Genomic DNA, 24,949 nt, shown 5'->3' on the forward strand with positions numbered 1-24,949 from the left:
TTTTTTCCTTCATAGTCTTCTTCTAAGCTTTCTCTTTTCATTAAATCACAATGCCAGGCTAAGTCAGGGTCACGCTGTGCTTGTCATTGTGGTTTATAGATCAAATGAAAGCCAGTATTAATCATCTTGCTTGATTTTTGGAACCTATTAATTTCCCAAGAACAGTCCCCCCAATGACACAAGTCCTTTATTCTGTGATCTGACGTGGTGTCATTTGCCTTTCCTCCTCTTAGAGTAAAACTCAGAAAATGTTAGTTACATAAAATCATTTTAAAATTAATCTTTACTTTTCCACTGGCCAAGCAGATGAAAGCTCAGCTCAACAAAAGTCTACTTGGCTTCTATGTTCCTCAGGAATCTCTAGGTTTGGCCTCCTGACTAGAGAGAAACAGGAGTCCCTTTTTATTGTAAAGGATTTTCTGGAGAATAGATTAAGATATATTCTCATATCTAGGTTACTCGAATTTTTTGGTGATGAAAAAATTTTTTTAAGTTCTTCAGAGTCTTAAGGCTATCCAAAGAAAGGGATGCTTACAATAAAGTCCTCATGATATTAAAGTTCTTAGGAGAAACTGTGTATATGGTAGACCTTCCATAAATACTGTTTGGTGAATCAGTGGAGTTGAAGTTGGGACACGGTCTCTGTCCTCATCCTATCCCCAGAAAGAAGAGGATGGTTAAGGGGCAGGGGATACTCAGGTAAGGCCACAATACGTCCTGATTAGAACCATTGTGTAGCTAGATTAACACAGGGTCATTTTGTTAAAGCTTATTTCTGTATAGCATATCATCAGTGTATTCTCTGGTAACAGCATATGCACCCTTTGACTTGACTCCAAATAATGTAATTTAAGTAAAGATTGCATGTTGTGGCTTCAGAAATATATCAAATGTTTGTTCATTACAAGGTTAGTACAGGTGTTAAGCTGTAAAAAGAATTAAGTTACAACTAGACAAACAGGTTTGAAGTCTACAACTAGTATTTTTAACCCAAGGGCAATTCTGTATGCATACATTATCATATAAAGTCTAATTTATGGAAGTTGAGGTGACCGAGAACAAAATTAATCTAATTATGCACCTGGTTTTCATTTCAGCTTTTCTTTGCCTCTTTATTTACTGTTATGTTTAATGCCAGCTTCCATTTTTAGCCTTAAGGGAGATGTGTAGAAGATACTTGTAACATCTGTAGCAATGGACAGAAGAGTGAATAATAATAGGAAATGTCTACGTGCCATCTGGTATAAACACAGATGTGTGTTTTCTTTAAAAATAACAACCCTGCGCTCTAAATAAGGAAGATTTACAACACTCTACAGAAAGTGAAGAACCCATTCTTGAGTGGCTCTTAATTAACGAGAAGCTAACCTGCCTGTTAGTTGCCAGTTTACTTCTAAAACTGCCCTGGTAGGCACTGCTCCTTTCGCTTTTGGATTCTGAGCACAGAGGTCACGACACTCTCCAGCACTAATGGCAACACCAGACCAATTTTTTCATGCCAGGTATTACATTTCTTTACATCTTCATGCACTTAATATGGTAAATCCCAAATTAGGATAGCTTGTGTTTCCTCTGAAACATCATCATGGAATTCAAAAGCTTCAGAGAAAAGGGTATAAGGTAGACTGAAGGAGATAAGGCATATTTTATGACATCACATAATTTTAATTCTTAACTATACAATAATCTCTACATAATAAGAGAAGATACTCTGTAAAACCAACAAAGCACATATAGGGAAGGTTGTCCTTTCTTTAAGCCATTATACATTTAGTGCCAATAACAAATTTACCAAACCTACTTCATTTTGTGGAGAACTGAATTTGCGTTTTTGCTGGGCATCCCACACTTCTCAAATTCAGATGGGCCACCGTGTGTCTTAACATAATAAAAGGCTCAGGGGGTATGTCCTTTGAGAGATTGCTGACAAGTTAAATTTCTCCAGAAATGAAAGTGTAAATGTAGTTACAAATATTGGTATTTTGAGACCATCCCAAGGCAATTTGGAGGACTTCCAGGGGCACCTCTCTTTGAAAATCACCGTATGATGAAATGTCTGATGAGCACGGAAAACAATAAAAAAGAATTATGAAATACCTTCTGTCGTGAATGTTCATAAGCTTCACCCACCGAAGGAAAGGACAGGACCCAACCTCCATGGATGAAATGTATGCTTAGAAAGAAGCAGTCTCTGTTTTGAACTTCAAAATGTTACCTTTCGATGCAGTGAATCCATTTGGCTTGGCTAAAATAAATATAATATTTTCAGAGCCTCCTGGTTTTCTCCGTTTCTTTCTATGAAAAACAAGTCAAACTGAAAAACACATTTTTGCTACTCAGGAATATTAGCCTTGGTTAAGAGCCGTTATCTTTTGTCCTGTTTACTTCTGGCATTGTCACGATAGCAGATAAGTGACATACTGCAGCTTCAAGTTGTGCTTGTCACCTACAGGCGCAGTTTCTCTCTCGTATGGGAGCACAGGAAATCTGTTGGTACTTAAAATTCACAGCGAAGTTAGAAGACATTCAACAATAGCAAAAATTGGGTACTCAGTCTATAACCTATTGGCCTACTACTTTTTGTTGGCTGTTTTCTAACTCTGATTCTTTTCTAGGCTATTCTTCACTCGGTAGTTTCCTGTTATGTGCTCATTTGATGTATTCAGAATTGAGCTGTAAAACTGACCTTTTCTTCATTCTTGGATTGTCTCGAAAAAAAATGACACTAAAAAAAAAACAAAACAAAAAGCTCACACAATTGGTCTCCATAGATAGAATCCATTTATCCTGTTGCTTTCAAGATGTAGTTTTCATTGTTTCAAGAACTTTTGACAAATGAGTGCTAGAGGAAAAGTGCTGACAATTTCAACTTTATTAGTTCAAATGTTATTTTCTCAGTTTCAAAAACTTATAGAGCTTATCTGGAAAATAAATGATGCAAGGCAGTTGTTACAGAATAATTACATAATTACAGATTTACTCTTAGAAAAAGGATAGCAAATTGCCCATGCATTACATTAAATGATATTAACTCCTTCTATATAATATAGTTAAGGCAAACCATATGCTGTTTGGAACTTACAGTGTGAGATTCACTTGTCTGTAGGCTCATCGTGACACTGCTCTGCTAGACTGGGGATAAATGAACTGGCTGGAGCAATAGGATCCACACATTATTGCTGAAGAGCATTGCCCTGTTGCCTAGGTAGATAAAGATCTGGAAGATGTGACAACTTCTAAACCAATGCACATGTGGTCAGTTACTAAGTTGTGTCCAGCTGTTTGCAACCCCATGGACTGTAGCCCACAGGCTCCTCTGTCCATGGGATCCTCCAGGCAAGAATACTGGAGTAGATTGCCAGTTCCTCCTCCAGGCGATTTTCCCAACCCAGGGATCAAACACATGTCTCCTATGTCTCTTGCATTGGCAGGCAATTCTTTACCTCTGAGCCACTGGGAAGACTCTAAACTGATGACAAAGTTATAAATATCAGGGAAGCACTACCAGGATTCCTAGCCTTGCAAGTAACTGTTAGAAATGGTAAGTTCTTTTAAACAAAGATTGCTGCCTGGCTGCAAATCTGAGAAGACAAGGTAACAAAATTTATGCCTATCATAGAGTGAGTGACTAGTGCCTGGTCTTGTAGAGTCATTACTGTGTGTGGACAGGACAAAAGCCAGTGGTTTTTCTTAAACTGGCTTTTCAGCTGGCTGCACAGACACTTTTGCTGATCCATTTTCTGGGTAAAAAATTATGACCCAGCACTCACCTATATGGGCTTCCCTGGTGGCTCAGTGGTAAAAGAATCTGCCTTCAGTGCAGCAGATATGGGAGATGTGGGTTTGATCCCTGGGTTGGGAAGATCCTCTAGAGAAGGGAATGGCAACCCACTCCAGTATTATCGCCTGAAAAATCCCATGGACTGAGGATCCTGGCAGGCTACAGTCTATACCGTCCCAAAGGATAGGACACAACTGAAGCAACTGAGCACTTGCACACACATACACAAACACACACTCACCTACACGTATAAAACCATAAGGGTCATCGAAATAAAAGCTTATAAGCTGACACTTATTTTCTATTTTCAGCATATGCCATGGATGTACTCTACTTGAAATTATTCTTTTTGAAAGTATCAGATCAGATCAGTCGCTGAGTCGTGTCTGACTCTTTGCAACCCCACGAATCGCAGCACGCCAGGCCTCCCTGTCCATCACCAACTCCCGGAGTTCACTCAGACTCACGTCCATTGAGTCAGTGATGCCATCCAGCCATCTCATCCTCTGTCGTCCCCGTCTCCTCCTGCCCCCAATCCCTCCCAGCATCAGAGTCCCCTCCAATGAGTCAACTCTTCACATGAGGTGGCCAAAGTATTGGAGTTTCAGCTTTAGCATCATTCCTTCCAAAGAAATCCCAGGGCTGATCTCCTTCAGAATGGACTGGTTGGATCTCCTTGCAGTCCAAGGGACTCTCAAGAGTCTTCTCCAATACCACAGTTCAAAAGCATCAATTCTTCGGCACTCATCCTTCTTCACAGTCCAACTCTCACATCCATACATGACCACAGGAAAAACCATAGCCTTGACTAGACGAACATTTGTTGGCAAAGTAATGTCTCTGCTTTTGAATATGCTATCTAGGTTGGTCATAACTTTCCTTCCAAGGAGTAAGCGTCTTTTAATTTCATGGCTGCAGTCACCATCTGCAGTGATTTTGGAGCCCAGAAAAATAAAGTCTGACACTGTTTCCCCATCTATTTCCCATGAAGTGATGGGACCGGATGCCATGATCTTCGCTTTCTGAATGTTGAGCTTTAAGCCAACTTTTTCACTCTGCACTTTCACTTTCATCAAGAGGCTTTTTAGTTCCTCCCTAACTTTAAAAAAAAAAAATACCAAAAATGCAATTAGTGGCATCTCATTTACTCCCCACCGAAGGCAACTTTTGGACCTCAAGTGCATAGAGTTAATCATAATTCTGGGTTCATGAAAACTGTCATAATTGGCCCATTGAAGATTCATCCATCTATCTACCTACCTACCATATCCCAGTTGATCTATAGACTGAATATTGTACCAAATATAAAACATCAATTGCAAAGTTATTGTAATTGAGGCAGCATTTTAAAATGTCTATGGTAAGGAAAATTACTTGTTAATTGATCAGAGGAATAGAGCAGAAAAACTGAAATAGACTAGTACAACTTTTTGTGTATGTCAGAAGGGATATGGTGGATCACTGGGGAAAGGAAAGACAATTGAATCAATTGAGCTAGGAAAAAATATGCATCACCAACATTAACTGTACATGGATTAAGAACTTAAATGTCAAAAGCCTACTTAAAAACTTTTTGAAGAAAACATAGGCGGCTATTTTTCTAACCTCAGGTAGAGAAGTATTTCTTAAACAAGATATAGATGTAATAACCATAAAGGAGGAGACTGATAAATTTGACTACTCTAAAATTAAGAACATGTGCTCATCAGGTCATCTTTAAAAAAGATAGAAGACAAGCTAGGGAACAGGGTGGAAATATTTGCAGCTCACATAACTGACAAAGATCAGAATCAAAATCATGTGAAGCAGTCCTTCTAATTAAAATGGATAAACATGCCCCTTTCCTTCTAGTCTTTCCAGCTTTCCACTGATATCTCATTTTCCCCTGACTCTGATTCCCTCATCCAGCCAGCAACAACTAGATGTGGTCTGAATGAGTTGTTCATTTCTACCTCAGTGCCATTTCCTTCAGCTGGAATACGGCCGCCACCAGCTGGACCACTGACAGCCTATACACTTCCCTGAGCAAAGTCCATCACTCCCAAGAACCTTCCTTGATGATTCCAGCTCACCATCACTTATTCTTTCAGAATTTACAGAGTCCATTTATACTTGGTTGCCTTACTTAAATGTATCTTTTTGGATTCTGATTTTTTGAGGTCCTTTTATCCTGTTAAAGTTTATACCTTTATACTTTCCCTGAATTTAAGAACTCTTGTCTTTCACTCTTCATGGCCTTCCTTCTGCCTGGCTTTTCCATCCCACAGCTTAGCACAATGCTGTGCACGTGATGGATACCCAGCAAGTGGCTGGCTGATTGAAAACATAAAGATTTTACTCAATTTCATCATAAGTCCTTCCAAAAAAAGAACAAAAGGTGGTTTTATCCAAGGAAATAAAAAGAAAAGACAGCAGTTCACACAAATAAAAGCCTAACAGGGATCTTAAACCAGTTATAGAGACATATGGAAGAGATCTTAAAATACCCATTTATGAAAAAATTGTGAAGGAGGAATAAAACAATGTAAGCAAGCCAAATTAAGGAAAAATTACATATTGGAGTAGAGAAAGAAAATAAGCAGCAAGTTTCAGAAAACACTTCGAATGGCAAATAAACGTTCAAATAGGATAGCAACAGATAAAAGTAAATGACTAGGCTAATTACGACTATAAGCAAGCGATTGTTCAGAAGATAAAAACCCAGATGTGTTTATATCTCTTACTTTAGAAAAAGCAGGTGGAGAGCTACCTTTATCAGACAACATTTTTTTCCCCTGGGACAACAGATGTAGGCAGTTTAAAAAAAGTTACCTGCAAACAAATTAGATGAGACAACAATTCTAGATAGGCTGTGTTCATAATTTTTTATAAGAAAAGAAGAAAGTGACGAATCATTCATTTAGATATTTTTAGACGGTACCAGGATCATAACAGTTTCAGAATGATTAGAATATAACAATGTGGGAATGAATCCATTAATTAAAGATCATATAGGTTGAGAAGGGGGCTTCCCTGGTGGCAGGCAGTAAAGTATCTGCCTGCAACGCCAGAGAATGGTGTTCAATCCCTGGGTCAGGAAGATCCCCTGGAGAAGGAAATGGCAACCCACTCTAGTATTCTTGCCTGGGGAAGAATTCCATGGACAGAGAAGCTTGGAAGTTTACAGTCCATGAGGTTGAGAAGAGTGACATGACTGAGTGACTAACACTTTATAGGTTGAGAAATCAACAATGAAATTAGTTTGAGTATTTAAGATGTTCCAATTTCTTTGATTACTTGAAAATATTTGAATAAAGGTGATTATTTGTAAATTGAAACTTTGCTAAAGCATTATCTTTTAGTAGTGAAATATAATAAAAGGGGAGTTCATCTGCTCTTAAGCCTAGGGCTGTTGAGTTAGGCACCAAAAGATCTTATTGCCAAACTGGTTCAGGTATAAGGCACTTTCGTGACAGGAATCCTGAGGACAGCACTTCAGTAAAACCAGGCAACGTCTTTCCCATCCAGGTACCTAAGGTCAGCATGTATTTTGTGTTGAAACCTAGACAGCAACAATTACTGGGCAGTAATTCTATGCCTAGAGCTGCATGACAAGCTGTCAAGTTAAGACAGAGAAAGAAAAAGGTTTTCAAACATTCTGCGTTCTCTACGGCACACAGTTGATTAATAAAGATGCTTCCAGTCATCCATTAAGTCATCCACAGAAGGTACGGGGTTAAAGAAGCATGCCAGCTTTAGAATCTAACAATATGGGGTCAAGTCCAGGCTCTGTCATGGGTGATCCTGGACTGGTGGTTTTCTCTTCCTGAGCCTCATCTGATGAATGAGGGTGGGAGTTTGGGGTTGTGATGGAATATCTCTCTTTTAGGGTTATTGTGAGAATTAACTTTGAACATGCTTGTGAAAATATGTTTGCAATCATTAGCATCATCTTAAATGAGAAAAACCAAAGCACATGAGAACTGGAAATCCTTGAGATCTGGGAATCGATAAACCACTGATTTTATTGGAAGTGGAACTTTGAGGAGATAATGGATCTGACTGAGGAGAAGGTAAGAAAGTTTAAACAGCAACTGGACTCTATGTTTTCCAAGGAGGTTTTTGGGTATTTGCCTCCTGAAATAGATTAGACTTTGAAATCAGAGATTTGTATCTTATTTACTTCTATATCCCTAACTCTAAACAGCGGAGAAGGCAATGGCACCCCACTCCAGTACTCTTGCCTGGAAAATCCCATGGGCGGAGGAGCCTGGTAGGCTGCAGTCCATGGGGTAGCTAAGAGTCAGACACGACTGAGCGACTTCACTTTTACTTTTCACTTTTATGCATTGGAGAAGGAAATGGCAACCCTCTCCAGTGTTCTTGCCTGGAGAATCCCAGGGATGGGGGAGCCTGGTGGGCTGCCGTCTATGGGGTCGCACAGAGTCGGACACGACTGAAGTGACTTAGCATTAGCAACTCTAAACAGAGCTAAGTAGCAGGGTATCTTGTACACATAGTCACTTAAATTATTAAATGTATGTTGATGAAAAAGTAAAAATGAAAGAAGACAATAGCTTTAGGTGAAACAAAGTCAAGAAAATTAACCTTTCTGTTTTTTAGTTCTTTTTATTTTGAAAACAGGAACCCCATGAATACATTAATTGTAAGAAGGAAGTGTGAATAAAGTAGGAAAGATCAAATATTATCTCCAGTGATGGAGACAGGCGAAAGGAAATGAGATGAAGACTCTAGAGGGGATCACACTGAAGAAAGGAAGAGAAATTGGCATCAAGTGTGCATGGAGGAGGCCTTACCCCAGAGAGATAAATTTAGAGAAATTCTGAAGTGTTCCTTGTGGTGATGAAGAAAGTTGACATGCTCAAGTCGGAGGGTTTCTCCCTTCCAGGAATGCAAGAGTTAAGCTTCTCCTTCTGGATAAGAGAGTGGGTTTTGAAATGGTTGAATGTTCCGTAAGAATTTAGTATGAGATTAGTAATGGATAGTTGAAAAGGACCTGGTGTAAGGGTATCAGTATATCAGGAGTGATGAAAAGGAAGACTGGGTGTGAATTACAGGTTAGCAAAAATGGACCGGGAGGGCTTAGTGACTGGATATTTAGTTGTTATTATTGGTGTATATGCAGGGCAAGAGCGGTATGCTGGTGCCTTGCCCAATTTTCCCCTTGGATGGACCAACCCAAACATTATTTTTTTTCTTTCAATGGAAGAGGATAAGCAGGAAACCTGTGTGCAACTTAAAACTTGCTTAGAAGTAAGCTTTTGAAATAGAAATGAGGAAAATGTATATATAAATTTAGAATTGTGCTAAAGAAGAAATATTTCATAATTGGACCTCTAGAGGTGGCAGGGTTGTTTTGAGAATGAGTTCCCAGCAGTACAGAAGCTCATCTAGGTCAAAGGATGCAGTGATTGGATTAAAACAAATGAAATTTAACTTCATGATTCTTGGGATAAGCTTGAACGGCATTCTTGAGCATTATCACTGCTAAAAATGAGTGTATGCTACTTCATGCCCAGCCAACTAATTTTTGAAAAGCATTTATTACTTTTATAATAAGTTAATATGTGAATACTTTATGCTTATAAAATGTTTAGTTAATGTATAACAAGGCAATTTATTTTAGATTCCTCTGTTACTAGTTTTGATTACTCAGTCATGTCTGATTCTTTGTGACCCCATGGATTGTAGCCTGTCAGGCTCCTCCATCCATGGGATTTCCCAGGCAAGAATACTGGAGTGGGTTGCCATTTCCAATTTTTTCTTATTCAAAGTACAATGTAACAAACATCTTTGTACATGCTGCTTTGCTTGGATATGTCTCTAGAATAATGAAGGGCCTCTGTGTTGAAGGATGAGCACACGAATCAGGTAACTTCCTGAGAGGTTGTATCAACTTACAGTACCATCAATGGTGCATGAGAGCAAGCATGGCTGTTTGATAGTCTCATATAACATGTAACCACATCTTTAGTATGATGTAGAGAATCAAAAGCAAACTCTTTGTCTCAGGCTTCTAAACAAGGAAAACTTAACACATTGAAAGGAAAATCAGATGGTACAAACCGCAAAATACAATAATGAAGATATATCCAAGTATATATATTGTGTGACATATAATGTGCTTGAACTGTTGCATCAACCATAACTTTTGTAAATCAATTGCTATGGATGGGTTTTGCTTTTCCTTCAACCTTGCCATGCATTGACTTATCTTGCTTAGTTGTGATCATGCTATGTTACATTTCTTTTCTCCTTTCCTCTTTATAGCACAATCAATAATTTCTCATGTTACTAATACAAAGTCCTAACAAATATCATTAAAAATAACTGCATAATATTCCTTTAATGGAATATGTTTAACTACTCCCTTTAGGTTGTCTTCAGTTCTTATCATTAGTAAGGCCCTGATAAACATTTTTTTTTTGGTGTGGCTCATTTTCTCCACATTTAGCATTATTTCATTAAACTATAGTTCTAGATTAAAATTACCAAACCAATGGGAATAATCATTTTAAGAGTTTGATAAATATGACAAAACACTGCTTGTAGAAAAAGTTGCACCAATGCCTAAGACATCCATTTCAACATACCTTTGCCATATTGCTTTACCTTTGTATAACCTCTGAAAAACAAGTAATCTGATGTTATGGGATGCTGTTTTAAATAAATGTTTTTAATTTTTAGTGAGCATGAACATTGCATATCCCTGCCCTTTGTCCACACAAAAATTGTCCCTTAATTTACCAAACTTGGTTATTGTTGGATAAACCTTTGCTGTGGGCTATGACCTGTGAATTACAGATTGTTTAGCAGCATTCCAGGCTTCCCAGGTGGCATTAGTGATAAAGAACCCACTTTTTGTCAATGCAGGAGATGCAAGAGACATGTGTCCGATCCCTGGGTTGGGAACATTCCCTGAAATAGGAAATGACAACCTGTTCCAGTATTCTTGTCTGGGAAATTCTATGGACAGAGGAGCCTGGCAGGCTACAGTCCGTGGGGCTGCAAAGAGTCAGACACGACTGAGCGACTAAGCACACACTAGCAGCACTCCTGTCCTCTACATACTAGATGCCCGCAACCCCCTAACTCATAACAACTAAAAATGTCTCCAGACACTGTGAATCATACAACTGGGAAAAAATCAGACCTTCTGAAGAATCTTATTTTTAGCAAATAAATGTTCAATAATGTAGTAAACTGCCTATTTAGTTGATCTGTTTTGGAAGTCCAAATGTTTGTATCTAAAGTGAGAAACCTTTACTCAAAAATATGAAGTAAGTGCAATGAGTTCAAGCTGGAGAGCAAAGTGTTAATAGGCTCATGGAGGTCAATTTAGAAGATTTCAAGATAGTGCTAAAGCAGAACAGATAAGGAAACAAATGCAGCTCAGGGAATTTAATTCAACTGCCCAAGCTTGCTTTGCAAGTAACTGGGACTATAATAGAATTCAAGTCTTTTTTTTTTTCAAGCTAAAGTATAGTTGAGGTACTTGAAAGAATTCAAATCTTTCCACTCCTACTCATAATGTCCACACCCCACCCCCCACCCCCTGAATCTGTCTGCAATGCGGGAGACCTGGGTTTGACTCCTGGGTTGGGAAGATCCCCTGGAGAAGGGAAAGGCTACCCACTCCAGTATTCTGGCCAGGAGAATTCCATGGGCTGTACAGTCCATGGGGTCACAAAGAGTCCGACACAACTGAGTGAATTTCACCTTCACTTACTGAAATGATTGAGTGAAAGTGTGAATCTGGCTTCTTGAGCATCACTTCCTCTGTGCAACAGAGAGTCAGGTCTTGCTCTTTGCACTGTGAATGTGAGAATAAGAATGGAAAATCACTGGCTGCATTCAAGCTTGCATAGAGTGCCTACAACTGGTTTGATTCAGTCCTAGGCAACCCCTAGGACTGGGGGAGGGGGTGAATGCAAAATATCAGAAACAGTCTTGGGCTCTAAGAATCAGACAATAGTATGGAAAAGATAAGAGATAGCAACCATTTGCAAGGAGTTTGTTTAGAGAGGTTCAGATGGTTGTCCAAACCAGAAGGATATTGAGAGCTCAAAGACTACAATGTGTTTGGAATTTGGGAAGAAATAGGGTATTTCTCCTCAGCTCTCTCAATTCCTTTCCTGAAAATTTTCCTGCCTTAAGTTTCCTAAGCTGAAAATTGCTTCAGAAGATGGAGAGATGGCAGTTGTAGTCAGTGAAAAGCAGAAATGAGAAACCGTTTACTCTGCACACAGATTTTGAGCTTCTCTTTGTAAGGAACTATATGTTAGGTCTTATACGGGACTACAGAGCAAGGAGGATATGATTTCTGCTCCCAGTGGAGCTTACAGTCGAATCAATACTTTTGATTAACCTCAAGAAGCAGCATATAAAGAGCTTTTTAAAGATAAGAAGAACTTGAACTAGAACTTTAGCTCTGCCAATGTGTGACCTTGTGTATATTGCAAATGTATGGTTTATTGCTCTTCCCATCTGTAAAATGACATCAATATTTCCCCCTTATAGGATTCTTACTACAATAAATGGGACAATGCGTTTATAGTATATGGGACACAGTATTCCTCAGTAAGCTCTGTGTTGGCTCTTTAGACACTGAAGGCTTTTGAAAATTATTCTACACAGTAAGTTCAACACTCATAATTTATCTAAAATTATGACATAGGTTAAAGTCAGAAACTCGTGAAACCATTCAACTTTAAATCAAAAAGTTTTAATCATCAGGGAGCTTCCCCAGTTATCAGGTGGTTATGAGTTAAATGCACAAGGGCATGGATGAAAAGCTAAAACTAAGAAATAGATCAACGTTTTTGAAAGGAGTATCACATCTTCAGATTTACAAAAAGTGGAGGGAAATTATAATTGCAAATGCAGTCCAAAGAAGATTAATTATTTTATATCCATTTCAGAGCAAAGAGTCAAAGGGGAATCTGTGCTAACTGAGGTAATAATCTTGCAACGTCATCAGGGAAGGATTTGGGAGTAACGTGAAGTCATGCAACCTTTATCTCGGGTCCCAAGGCAGTGCTGGATTAAGTTTCAGAGGGACAGATGCATAAGGAGAGTCACAGTTACTTCCTCAAATCTGGGGTTAGGGTGCAGGAGGAACACTTTTACAGTATAGATCACTTCTGGACATAAAAATGTTATTTCCTCAGAGAAGGGGGCACAGTGCCACAGCAAAGCACCAATCCCACTAGATATCAAGAAAATAAGCTTTTATGAGGAAAAGGTAAAAACAGACAGATCTTGGTCACACATAGGAAAAATAATTAATTTTAAAATATCAAGATAAATCATAATGTGCTCAATGTGAAAAGGGAGGATGCATATTAGTGAGAAAGGAATTTCAATACATGGCTATTCTCTGCTAAGAATATTCAGGTAGAAAAGAAAGATGAAAGGGAACTCAATCTTTAATTAAAAAATAATTGTAGGCTAAAAAGACAATTCTTTCTCACAGAATAGAACACTAGTGAGTCACATAAAACAATTCCCTAGAAGAGGGAGAAAAAAAGGCTAGCATATCTCCTCAAGGATGTCTGAGATTTAGCAATGAGTTTTATATCCCTTCTTCTAAAGGCAGATACTTCAATTAGATTTAAAAGATAATACAGTTAGGTTTAGAAATGGGATAAATGTAAAACACAAATTCACAATTCAGAAATAGCCTTAAGATTTTCATTTAAAACAACTTCCTCCACTTTTTTATACTCATTTTTTTAGATATAAATGTCTGGGTCAAATGTGGAATTTCTGCATGAAACCAATTCATTAGCCTTAAAGAGCTATCTGTCCCATCTCATATGTTTCATCAAATGTTTGAGAAAATGAGAATGAAAATTATCTGATAAAAACAACCTCAACATTTCGTGTTTCAACTCACTGTTATCTATCTTGAGTAGGCAGACATCTTAAGGTAAGTCACATCAGTGGTTTTGAACAAAAACAGAATTTTTTGTTGAACGTGAGTTGGAGCTTTTAAGAACAAATGTCACATTCATTCCATTAATTTCTGATAATATGTGGAAGCTGAAAGATTTTATGGTATTTGCAATATTCATGTACCTTTGTATATAAATATAATTTAGCAGCCTATTTTTTTAAAACATTGCATAATCTTCAATCTAGTTGTAAGTTGCTCTGAAAATCCCATATATATATATACACACACACAAAAAATATACAATTTTTCTGGTATTTCTAAGACATTTTAGATCTTATTGCCTAATATGGAGATAAATCTATTTACTTCCCAAATAGCAGTTAAATAAATCACAATGAACATTTGTCAGGTGTTTTTATAGTTTGAAAAATACTTTCCTGTTTGCTTTGATCCTCAGGATAACTCCTAAGATGAAGATATATTTATTTTCCCATGTTACAGATGAGGAAATGGAAGGTTAGAAGGAATGAAGAATATCAGGCAGCTAGTGGGTCAGTACTAAGCCAGAGCTTAAGTCATACTCATTTAGCACTAGAACTTGTTCTATCTCCATTATATGACCCTGGAGCCACCTTCAAGTAGAGTTATCAGGAAAGATTCATAGTGGAGATTATTGAAGAGCTCAACAGGAGTTATAAGGCACTTTGAAGGAAAGTTTGCAGAATACCTCAAAAGCAGTAGAAGAAAAGCAAACTATGAGGAAGACAGTTCTCAACCAATGGTACCCGTGTAGTTTTCAGAGTGTTTCGTATACATTACATCTTTACAGCAGCCCATTGAGACAAGGCTGTTATAACTAGCCCTGTCTTGTGTGCTCAATCATGTCTGACTTTTTGCAGCCCCATGGATGGTAGCTCGCCAGGCTCCTCTGTTCATGGAATTTTCCAGGCAAGAATCCTGGAGCAGAGGCTTCCCTGGTGGTCAGTGGTAAAGAATCTGCCTGCCAATGCAGGACCTACGGGTTCGATCCTGATCCAGGAAGGTCCTACATGCCACAGAACAACTAAGCCCAGGTGCCACATCTACTGAGCCTATGCTCTAAAACCTGAAAGCCACAACTACTGAGCCCATGTGCCACAGCTCCTGAAGCCCACACAGCTAGAGCCTATGCTCTGCAACAGGAAAGGCACTGCAAGAAAGAGCAGCCCCTACTCACTGCACCAGAGAAAGGTCCGAGCAGCAGGGAAGACCCAGCACAGCCAAAATAAATGGCTAACATTATTAAAGAAGAAAAAAAGAATATTGGAGCAGATTGCCATCTCCTACTCCAGGGTATCTTCCTGACCCAGGGATTGAACCCACATCTCCTGCATTGGCAGGTAGCTTTTTTACCACTAGCACCACCTGGGAAGCCCTGTCTTATGGATGAAGAAACTAAGGTTTCTAGGTTTGAAAGTGAGAGCTGAATTTGGAATTTGAAACTTCTGGGCTTCCTTGGTGGCTCAGATGGTAAAAAATCTGCCCACGATACGGGAGACCCGGGTTCAATCCCTGGGTTGGGAAAATCTCTTGGAAAAGGGAATGGCAACCCACTCCAGTATTCCTGCCTGGAGAATTCCACGGACAGAGGAGCCTGGCGGGCTACAGTCCATGGGGTTGCAAAGAGTCGGACATGACTGAGTGACTAACACACACACACACTCTTCCTTCAGTTTTTTTGTGTGTCCATCATGTGGTTTTCAAAATACGGCCCCCAGTTCTGAGACCAGAAAATTGCTGATGGCTGCAAAGCAATCTCAATAAAATGTCTATAGGGCCTTGTTTTATAACATCTTATTTATTCATTTCTTAGAAAATAAAACTATGTGATTGATGAAGTCTTCAAATGTGTTGATACTTTTCTTGCTAATACCAAGTTCTGTATCCACTGGAAAGTATAGATTTATAAACAGTTAAAAGGAGTTTGTCTGCATAAGTTCATCAATGTATAGGAAGCAATGCATCACACACCTCATTGACACAAACAGTAGAAACAGGCTCAAATTAATCCCTTTCTGCTATATTTCTTCTCAAGGTTTAGGGACCACTTCTTGCTGCACAATCCCTCTGTGTTGCAGCTATCCTAGGGCTAACACTCTCTGAGTTGGTTTACTTCACTGCTGCCAGGAATGGGCAATAACGGTTCTAGGAAAATGATGGTGAGAGAGTTTGAGGATAGCAGGACCCCCTACATCAGATCTCACTGGAAAGGCATAGGCAATGCCAAGATATGCAGTAGGCACAAACATGCAATCAGAAAATCTCTAGAGAGCTGTTGTTTTTGTGTATTTAAATCTTGTGTTTTTTTTTTTTTTCTAGTTTACTGTTGTTTCCAGTTGAAGTACATTTCGAAAGGAGGCATTGCAATTATTTAGGCCAGAGGCCTAAATCCTGCTCTGGCTAAGGACATTAAGGCACAGCTTTTAGTTACGTCACAGGTGAAAAATTGAGAGTTATCTGTACATATTTTATGCTTCTTTCAGCTGTTGTTAGGAAATGCAGTCCTCAAACTGTTCTCCACCATAAGTCTTTGCTCTAGGTCTAGATTAAAAATAGACAGGGAGGAGAGAAGGATATCCTTGCAGTTTGCAGGACATAAAAAAGGCACATGCTGCTAAATTGCACAAACCGCAGGGAACACTTCTCACAGGTGTTCCACTCTGCAGAGGCTACTCATTTGCCTCCAAGTGCAATCTCAGGTGTTGGCTTAAGGTTTCAAAGGCCCCCTCCCCCTTGCCCTATGCTTGAGGTACCTGGAGACACCAATACTTATCTAGGCTCAGTAGAAACCACACTGTTCCCGGCTCTGAAGTGCAGGGCGTTGGAAATTGGGTGTTTTCCTCATGGAAGGCTTTTGCCTCTGGAATTTCCTGCCAGTCCCAGTTTGCCAGAACCCCACCTTACTGACCTTCAGGGACTCATGAAAGACTTGTTTTCTATATATCCTTCACAACAAGGAGAGACTTTACAACCATGATTTTGTAAGAATCAGTTTAAGGAATTAGCATAGCTCACCGTCTTCTGGGTTACAATGGTTTAATTTTGGTGCTGGCTTCCTGTTGTAATTTCAAATAGGGTAAAATTTTCAGAATAAACATACCAAATAAGTGCCTGCTCTTAGTAATGAGGAAGTGAGAATGCCTACCTGGACGTGAAGATATTTAGAATTCTAAAAATAGAAAAACTTCTGTCAGATCATGCTCCTTCTCACACTGGTACCTCAGGTGCCTGCAATAACCCTTAATTCCGAGGCAGGCATAAACCGCTCCTTCAAAGCTGTTAGACGATGCGCATGTGTGCTTGTCAAATCCCAAACCCACCCTGGAGAATAGCACTGATTTGACTGGACGTTCACATATTTACCCTGTGCTGTTACGCCAAGGCATTAACAGCTGCTGGCTTAATTATTGATGGAGTTAGTGTCAATCATCTGAGAAGAGAATTAAAGAATAATATTTTAAAATCATCTGGTCCAAAAAAGAAAAAAAAAAATCTGTTGTAAAACACAACTCTCTTGTCATTTATTCCTCTTGAACTTCTCCAGCCAAAGGATTAATCTCAGAAAACCGCTCTTCTAAAATTATTTTTCCTATCCCCTTAAACGTTTTCTGTCCTAGCGCTCTCCCTTTCAGAACCCAGCACTTGCTATGTTCGCATTCTTTTCGCAAGATGCCCTACATCAGGGGAACCGATGATACTGTATAGTTTTGATAACTCTAGCACGGAAGAGAAATACAGAGGAGCAAGAGTCCCCCTTTTAAGAAAAGAGCCCTTTAGATCCGCGGCGAGCCTGCGATGACTTTAGCCCTGCGGGCCTTCCCGGCTCCGCCAAAAACGCGGAGGCTGCTCGGTGTGTCTTACAGCCGAGAGCAGGTCAAAGAGGGAAAACAAATAGTTGTTCTGATGATCTCCAAGAAGAGAGTTTCACTCTGGTAGTATTTGAAAGATCCCGGCCCCCACTCCCACCGCGCCGCTGGATGCCCCGGTTTTGGGACCTCTGCAGTTGTCAAGAAATTTTTTTCAGGGACCAGGGCCCCGAGGCCGAAAACCGCGAGGACCCCCTCATCGGGACCGGGACTCCTCTCCCTCGCGGTGCGCGCACGCCTGGAAAGGCGGGATTTAAAGGCGGCGATGCTGCGGGAGACTCTGCAGTCTCCCGAATGGTCCCGCCTTATTCGCCCCAGGGTGTGTGCCTCGCAAGTCCCCGCCTGGTGAACCGTCGCCAGCTCCGGTGCGCGGGAGAGGCGTTGACGGGTCCGACCCCGGGGGTCCGCGGCCAGGCCGGACGCCCGGCGTCTGCCGAGCCAGGCCCGAGCCCAGCCCCGGCCCGGCGCGTTCCGCGGGCTCCGGGCACACGCCCCTCACCTGGGCGAGGCAGGGCGCGCAGGCGCTCAGCGCGGGGGCCGCGGCGGGAGCCTCAGCCCCGCGCCCGCCCGAGTTGGACAGTTCCGGGGCCGCACCCGGCCGAGCTGTCGCCGCCGCCGCCTGGGCTGCCGCAGACCGCGGGAGAGCGTCTGCGCGAAGCCCCAGCGCAGCCCGGGCGGGACCGCCGCCGCCGCCCGAGAGCGAGCAACAGCTTCTGGGCTGGAAGAGCCACTGCCCCCACGCACCAGCGGCCCGCGCGCGAAGGTAAGCTCCGGGCGCCCAGCCCAGCCGGGCCGGGAGCCCCCCGAACGGGCACCGCCTTCCCACGGGTCCCCGCCCGCCTCCACTGGGCGAGCCGGCACCTGGGCGCGCCGCCCGAGGGAAGGGCCGCCGGGAGCCCCCCTCCCGATGGAGTTTGCACTTTGTCCCGCGGTCCCACTTGTAGAGGAGGATGCCCAGCCGCCGCTTGCCTGGGCTGTAGGCTGAGGCTCCAGTGAGCTTCTGGAGTTAGGACTGGGTCGTGGAAGCCGGAGGAGTGGAGGCGTCCCCAGTGTGGGCTCTTGGGCTCCAGTGCACCCAGACGGAAGGAGGATGGAGCAGGGCAGAGGAGAGCACCCTTCTGTGGTTAGCCGCAGTGCCTCCGCCACCTGGGCTGGACGCCTCTCCCTTTAGTACAGGGAAATGGGTAGTTTGGGGACAGAGGTGTGGGAGGAAGATCGCAATTGAAGCTTGGGATCCAGAAAGACTTCTCCAGATGAATGAAGGTGAAATGGGGGCGGCGAAGCAGAAGGTCTCCAAAGTTTGTACTTGCTGGGAGCCCTAGGAAGAGTGGGGGTGGGGAGGTTCGGTTACCAAGCTGTAGGTGAAGGTGTCAGCACGGGATGGGAGGACACTGTGGGACTGCGGAAGGGACAAGGAGAAGGGCAGGGGGAGGACCATCTGCTTTGCCACGGTTGTTTGCGGGGGCCCGTGGGGAGAAGGAGAGCTGGCAGGACCCTGATTCCCTGACTCCTTCCACAGGCTCTGGAGGACATACAGTTTTTATGATGAACCTGGTGGTGGGGTGGGTGGGGGGTGGGCGGGGATGCTGTGGTCCTTCAAGGAAAATAAATTGCCTTCAAGCCCCTACGCCCATAAATGCAAAATAAACAGTTTTGGAATACTCTCAAAAGTTCTTGCATTAGGGAATGCATCTTCATTTTCTTCATTTTCATGCAGAAATGTGGTTTGCAGTTCTCTTTGGTTTTGCTTTGCTCAAGAGCATCTCACCAAGGTGAATGCAAACTTAGTTAAGATGTGGCAAAAGATGCTCAAACAGAAGAAATAAAACATTTGTGTTGCAGGGCCCAGCTTAAAGCTTAGAAACTGGCAGCTACAGAATAGTGCAAGAAGCTGTAAAAAAAAAAAATGCATTTGTCAAATTAAAAAGGAGGGTTTTTCACAAAGTAAACTATGTGTTAGATAAGGGATTTGGCTGGAAAGAACTCCCTTGAGTATTTCAGGGCCCAATTTCTCAGGTTTTCAGAGTCCTTTCGTCTTATTTTGATGCCATATGTGCAGTGAGTGTATGGGCTACCTCTTCTCTTCCCTGTAACAGATAAATGCCCTTAGCATGCAAATAGGCATTGAAAGTTACGTTGTTGCCTTAGGTTCTTAAGGTGTAAAAAATATTTGACTAAAGTGTTGGCTGTAGTTCAAATTTTATATTCTTATAAATCAAGTATTTGTAGATTTATAATTTACACTCCTACTAGTTTCCAGAAGTGATTTGAGGAAGCTTGGAATGAAAACCACAAATCAAAAAGCTGTTCTTATAGATCTGCTTGACCTCCCTTGGGTACATTTGTAGTAAAAACACGTTTGAGAAGGTGAATTCTCCTAATAAAGGAAAAATTACTGTTCTCTCTGGAGCCATCCTCGTGATATAAATGTTTTGCAGTATAATTCCTTATGTATTCCATTTGCATTGTATTGTTTTACATTATGTAAGTGATGATCTCTTTAAAGAAATTTAATAACCATTAAGTAGCATCTATATTAAAATAATGTTGATATTTTGCAGTATTTTACCAATACATAGATTCACATAGCAAACAGAAAAAAAAAAGAACAGTGAATTTTATGTGTTCCTCTTGAATTGAGGCAATCAAGGGAGGTGTCTCCTCTACAGTCAAACCAGAGAAGGAACTGTCGTTAGTACTTGTCACCCAAACATGGCCAATTAGTGAGACCTGTCAGCAGTTGGAGGGTAACTGTATAAAGTGCAACTATTATGTGAGGATTTATTAAAGTATATCAGGTGTTCTCAGCACTTTTTTTCTCTCATTCTGGTGACCTGGCTCGGAGACAAGAAAACCAAAAAAAAAATCCTCCAAAACAAACACAATTCCAAAAGGTGAAATGTCTACATAGATAATGCTTTGTGGAGCTCCCACCATGGAAGAATATAAAATCCATGGACTACCTCCCCAGCTTTAGATTTTTTTTTTCTTCCAGCTGAGTTTAAAGATATCATTGCTCAGTTTTAAACACGAACAATTTATATTTTAAAAAAATGAGCAATGAGTTTACTTCTCACTGGAGTGACTGCTTTATTTGTGAAAATCTTTGTTCACAGAAATAAAGAGCAAAATTGGCTTTCTGCTGTGCCTATAAAATCCCATGTCTTTGAAGAGCTAAAGAGGGAGGAGAGTTTGTCCCACTGCTTATTATTTGCTTCTGGGTTTTTATTGGGACCCCCCCACCACCCCACCATTTCACTATATTTTATCACCTTCCCGACTCCGTCTCTGTTCCTGAGCGTCTCACACAGACTTTTTATCCTCCTTTTTCTGTTTTTTTCTTCTGCAGATTTTTCTTGATCTTCTTTTCCGTATAGATGACCTCTTTTTACTCTTTTGCATGTGACTTTTTATTCAGTGGTGTCCTCTTATTAGTGCTAGGTTATTTCCACTTTCTCTCCTAAATTTCATATTGACATTTGAACCACCCAGGAGGGGCCTTTATATTATTCTCAGGTGCTTCAAATCTAACAGGTGTAGCTCTAATCAACATGGTTCTCCTTACATGAACAAGGGTGACTCTGTCAATTTCTATACTTCTCAGTCACCTAGAACCTTTCCAATTTATTTTCTTCCCATACATAATTCACAGACAAATGCGGTCTCCACGATGCCTCGCAATGCCAACTTCTCTACCTTTTTATTGCCACTGTGACTGTCTTTGTTCAGACTTCACTTATCTCCTTCTAGAGACTACCAGGATGTCTTCCTGACTAGTTTCCCGTCTCCAGCCTCTCTCATTTTCAATCCATTTTACACTCGGTTTGCAGAATAAGCTCCTTAAAGCAGAGCCAAGCTCAGTCACTGGCTAATAAACTTCTCTACCAAGTGATATATAAACCTCTCTCTTGTCTGACATTTCAGGTCATTTGCAGTCTAGCCCCAGAGTAGCTCCACATTTTTTACTTTGATCTCATAGATTCATTCATTATTTAATTTATTCAGTAGATATTTGAGTACTGACTACATGCCAGGCAGAGCTATAGGTAATAATTTTAGAAGCAATACAGTATACCTTGTATATTGCTCAGTGATATGCTTCATATTTTATTTTTCACTGGTGGGGTCCACTGTAAGAATATCTTACGTGGTTGATAAGGGGCCCCGGTAATCCCACTGGCCTCCCTTCCCTTAGTCTCTGAGGCATCATCACAGACTCGTGAGTCTCTGTGAAGTAATTGGAGAATCCCTTTCTAGATGAAGGCAGTGTTCCCTCAGTACACAGCAGTCTTCTGAGTTCTGCATCTTTGCTTGTGCTGTTTTTCTGCCTGGAACAGACCTTTCCGCTTCCCCATTACCATTTCCATCTGTCAGAGAGTCCCTGCAATTGCTACATGGTTCCTGATCTCCCTCTAAACTTCAGCTTCTGCTCTTCCAAACCTAGTTACACTTTGCTTGGTCTCCCCTTGGAGCACAAGTCCTGGTCTTCCTTAGGCGCAAGCCTTTTTGTTTTCTGCCCTAAGGGCATCAGGCTAACCATACCTGGCCTCAATCCTTCATTTCCAGAAAAACCCAGCTCAGGGGGCCGCAACAAATAATTTAGTCAGATTGATGTCTGCTTGGCTACTTAGTTCTTTAGTCCGTCTTCTGCCTGTAACAGTTGTTTGTTTTTTATGCGTCAGTTTGCTTCTTACAGTAGAGCCAGTGCTTTGCAAACTTAAATATGCGTCTAAATCATGAGGGGATCTAATTAAAATGCAGCTTTTGGTTCAGCAGATTTGGCAGGGCCGAGAGGCTGCATATCGACACATTTCTTGATGATATTGAAAGAGCTGATCCTCAAATCACACTTTGAGTAGCAAGGTAGTAGGTCATGCTTCCTGAGTTTGGGGGTTTCTGGCCCTCCCTCCCTGCCAAGTGATTTTGCTGCAGCTACTGTTTGCTTTGATATTAGATGATTTTGAAAATACTTTTAAGTCTCGCCATGCTTCTCATAGCTGAATGGAAGGTGCCACTATTCCCTTGTATTTCCCCCTTATTGTGTTGATAAAATGTCACGGTGGCTAGTTCTCCCTATTTTATTTTTTCTGGCCAGTTCCTTTGCTTTGTTATATATTTCTTCTCATTTTCCATTGTTTTCAGCTTATGCCTGTTCTCCTTTCTCATTCCGCTATGCTTTTTATTGTTGTTGTTCCTTTGCTCTCCCTGGTTCTTGAAATTCTCCTTGGATGCCTTGGCTGACTCCCTGCCCCAACTGTTTTCCAACTGCTTCCAATTTTTTTTTTTTTTTCCTATGAAAGGAGCACTGACACAGGGGGGCAGATTCCAGCTCTTGGTCTGCCTTTACTGCTCACACGAGACATTGGCAAAGCTGTTTCTTTCTGGACTCCTCCCTGTGGATGGACTGTGTGGGTTACACGGCTTCCTAGGTCTGCTTCAGCACCAGATGCCATGTGGGATCCTCACGTGGGGCAGAAGCGCAGGTTGAGGGAGGAAATAAGGATATTCTGGTGATGCTGGTGCTGGTGCCTGCTCCCAGCCAGTGTTTCTGTTCCAGATAAACAATTTGAACTTGTGTCATTCTCTCACTACTCAGAGAAAGACTCATATTAAGAAAATAACTCTTCTCTGGCCTTTGCTAATCCAGTTGTTTTCAACTGTGGCTTCACACTAAACGGAGAAGTCCTTGAAAAAAAAAAGTACTGGCGTTCTTAGCCTACCTCAAGGGAATGATTTAATTTATCAGTATTTTTTTTTTTAAGTCTCCCCAAGTGATTCCAATCTGCAGCCTGGGTGGAGAACTACAGGATCCGAGGGCAGTGAGGAGTGGCGCTCAAGAACATAGCGTCGTGCTGAGTCAAACCCTGGCTTTGTTCCTCACCAGCTTTGAGAGCGTGGGAATGTTACTTAAACTCAGGCCCTTGATTTCTGGATCTGTGAAGTGGGTTGACTTGGTTCTTGTGAGGAATATGTGAGAGTCAGAGCTGCAGTACTGTGTGATTGTGGTGGCTTGTCATGCCAGTTATTCTATTACATTTCTATCTGTTGAATCACTAAGGGTCAGTCATCTTGCCTTAACAGTTAATACTCTCACCCTCTGCTCAACTTTAGGATACTCAGCACAGTATAATCACTTTGAAAGGAAATTTATGAGCATATTTTTCAGAAGTGGAAAAAATACAGCAGAAGGCGTACATATTAATAAAACCAACCACTTTTTTATATTTGATGCATTTGGTATGCCACATCAACTGTATGATCTCATAAATAGTAGAGCTGAACTAAAATACATACAAACTGATACAAAAAGATGACCAGGCTTTCATACATACTTCCTGAAAAATGACTTAGCCCTTTAATAAAGACAGTTCTATCATCAACAAATAGAAAGGATTGAATATCATGAGTCTTAGAGAGAATTTTATTTTAGAAATAAATATGAATGTGCTAAACGTTTACATGTCTAAGTTTATAATGCAAAATGAAATTTAAAAATAAAAGCACACACAGAGAGAGCCTGTCTTATGCAAGCTGAAGCTAGTCAACTTTTTCTTCTCTTTTTGGCTGAGATTCTGAAATAGCCAGAATATACTGTTGTGTCATCAGCCAATCAAAATTGGACATAACCAATATTAATTGAGAACCTATATCCCCCCTTTTTTCCTGGACACATCTGAAAATAAATGGGGTATTCACTAGTTCCAGTGGGCCTGGCATAGGGACTCAATCATGAATATCAGCAGTGGTTAGGCTAATGGACTTTGGGTTTGAAAGAGATGTAGATGGGTACTATTTTTCATCTTTTTCTCTTGGAATAGAATGTTTTATCTCTGCATTATTTGCTTTTTGATCAGTAAGAGCATTTTTCAATGAAATCTTCACTAATGTTTATTCTCCATGTTGTCATTGTACTTTAGAAAATAACACAAGTTAGAAGATACTATGAAATTTTTTAAAGAACTTTTGAGTCACTCTAGGGAAAGGACCATTGTGAGAAATGATTAGCTAATTCTTTTAAATCTTTGTTTTAATATACTCATGTTAAAATTGTATAAAATTCTACATAGAGTTGTGATTTTTGATGTGTGTTAAAGTATTTGGTCTATTACATATGGTATTCAGAATCTATAGACCTGGACTCTTAGTCAACTTAAACTGTTCACTAATCATTAGAGTTCAGATTCTAATTCATCTCAGGCTTAATACATTGCTATTTCTGTGAAATATTAGGGATGTGGAAATGACTACTGTTCAGTCAGAGAAAATTATTGTGTGTCTTGGGTTAAAAGGAATTTTTTTGCAATATTTATCCTCGATAAATTAGAGAAGTGAGACCTGTATAGAATCTAGGAAATTTAAAATCTG

General features: G+C 40.8%; 1 protein-coding gene and 1 long non-coding RNA gene across 8 annotated transcripts in view; one reads left to right on the top strand and one right to left on the bottom strand.

The window, feature by feature from the left end:
- Window positions 1–1,673: 1,673 nt before the first annotated feature.
- Window positions 1,674–11,595, bottom strand: LOC129647688 (uncharacterized). Its single transcript, XR_008712437.1, has 3 exons — window positions 11,511–11,595; window positions 3,083–3,201; window positions 1,674–2,725 (listed from the first exon to the last, which is right to left on the bottom strand). It is a non-coding gene; the product is annotated as an uncharacterized LOC129647688 (long non-coding RNA).
- Window positions 11,596–16,713: 5,118 nt separating this feature from the next.
- LOC129646202 (collagen alpha-1(I) chain-like) overlaps window positions 16,714–24,949 on the top strand; it is a 61,964-nt gene continuing 53,728 nt past the window's right edge. For 6 of the 7 annotated variants that reach the window (XM_055572058.1, XM_055572060.1, XM_055572059.1 and 3 more), the window contains exon 1: window positions 16,714–18,347. In XM_055572058.1, coding sequence (XP_055428033.1) covers window positions 17,696–18,347 — 652 coding nt within the window. In that variant the 5' untranslated portion in view covers window positions 16,714–17,695. Of the gene's footprint in view, window positions 18,348–18,461; window positions 18,848–24,949 lie in introns of those variants that run through there. The other variant, XR_008711753.1, reaches the window with a different exon arrangement.

The sequence above is a fragment of the Bubalus kerabau genome, chromosome 3 (assembly GCF_029407905.1).
Source record: "Bubalus kerabau isolate K-KA32 ecotype Philippines breed swamp buffalo chromosome 3, PCC_UOA_SB_1v2, whole genome shotgun sequence".
NCBI classification, from domain to species: Eukaryota; Metazoa; Chordata; class Mammalia; order Artiodactyla; family Bovidae; genus Bubalus; species Bubalus kerabau.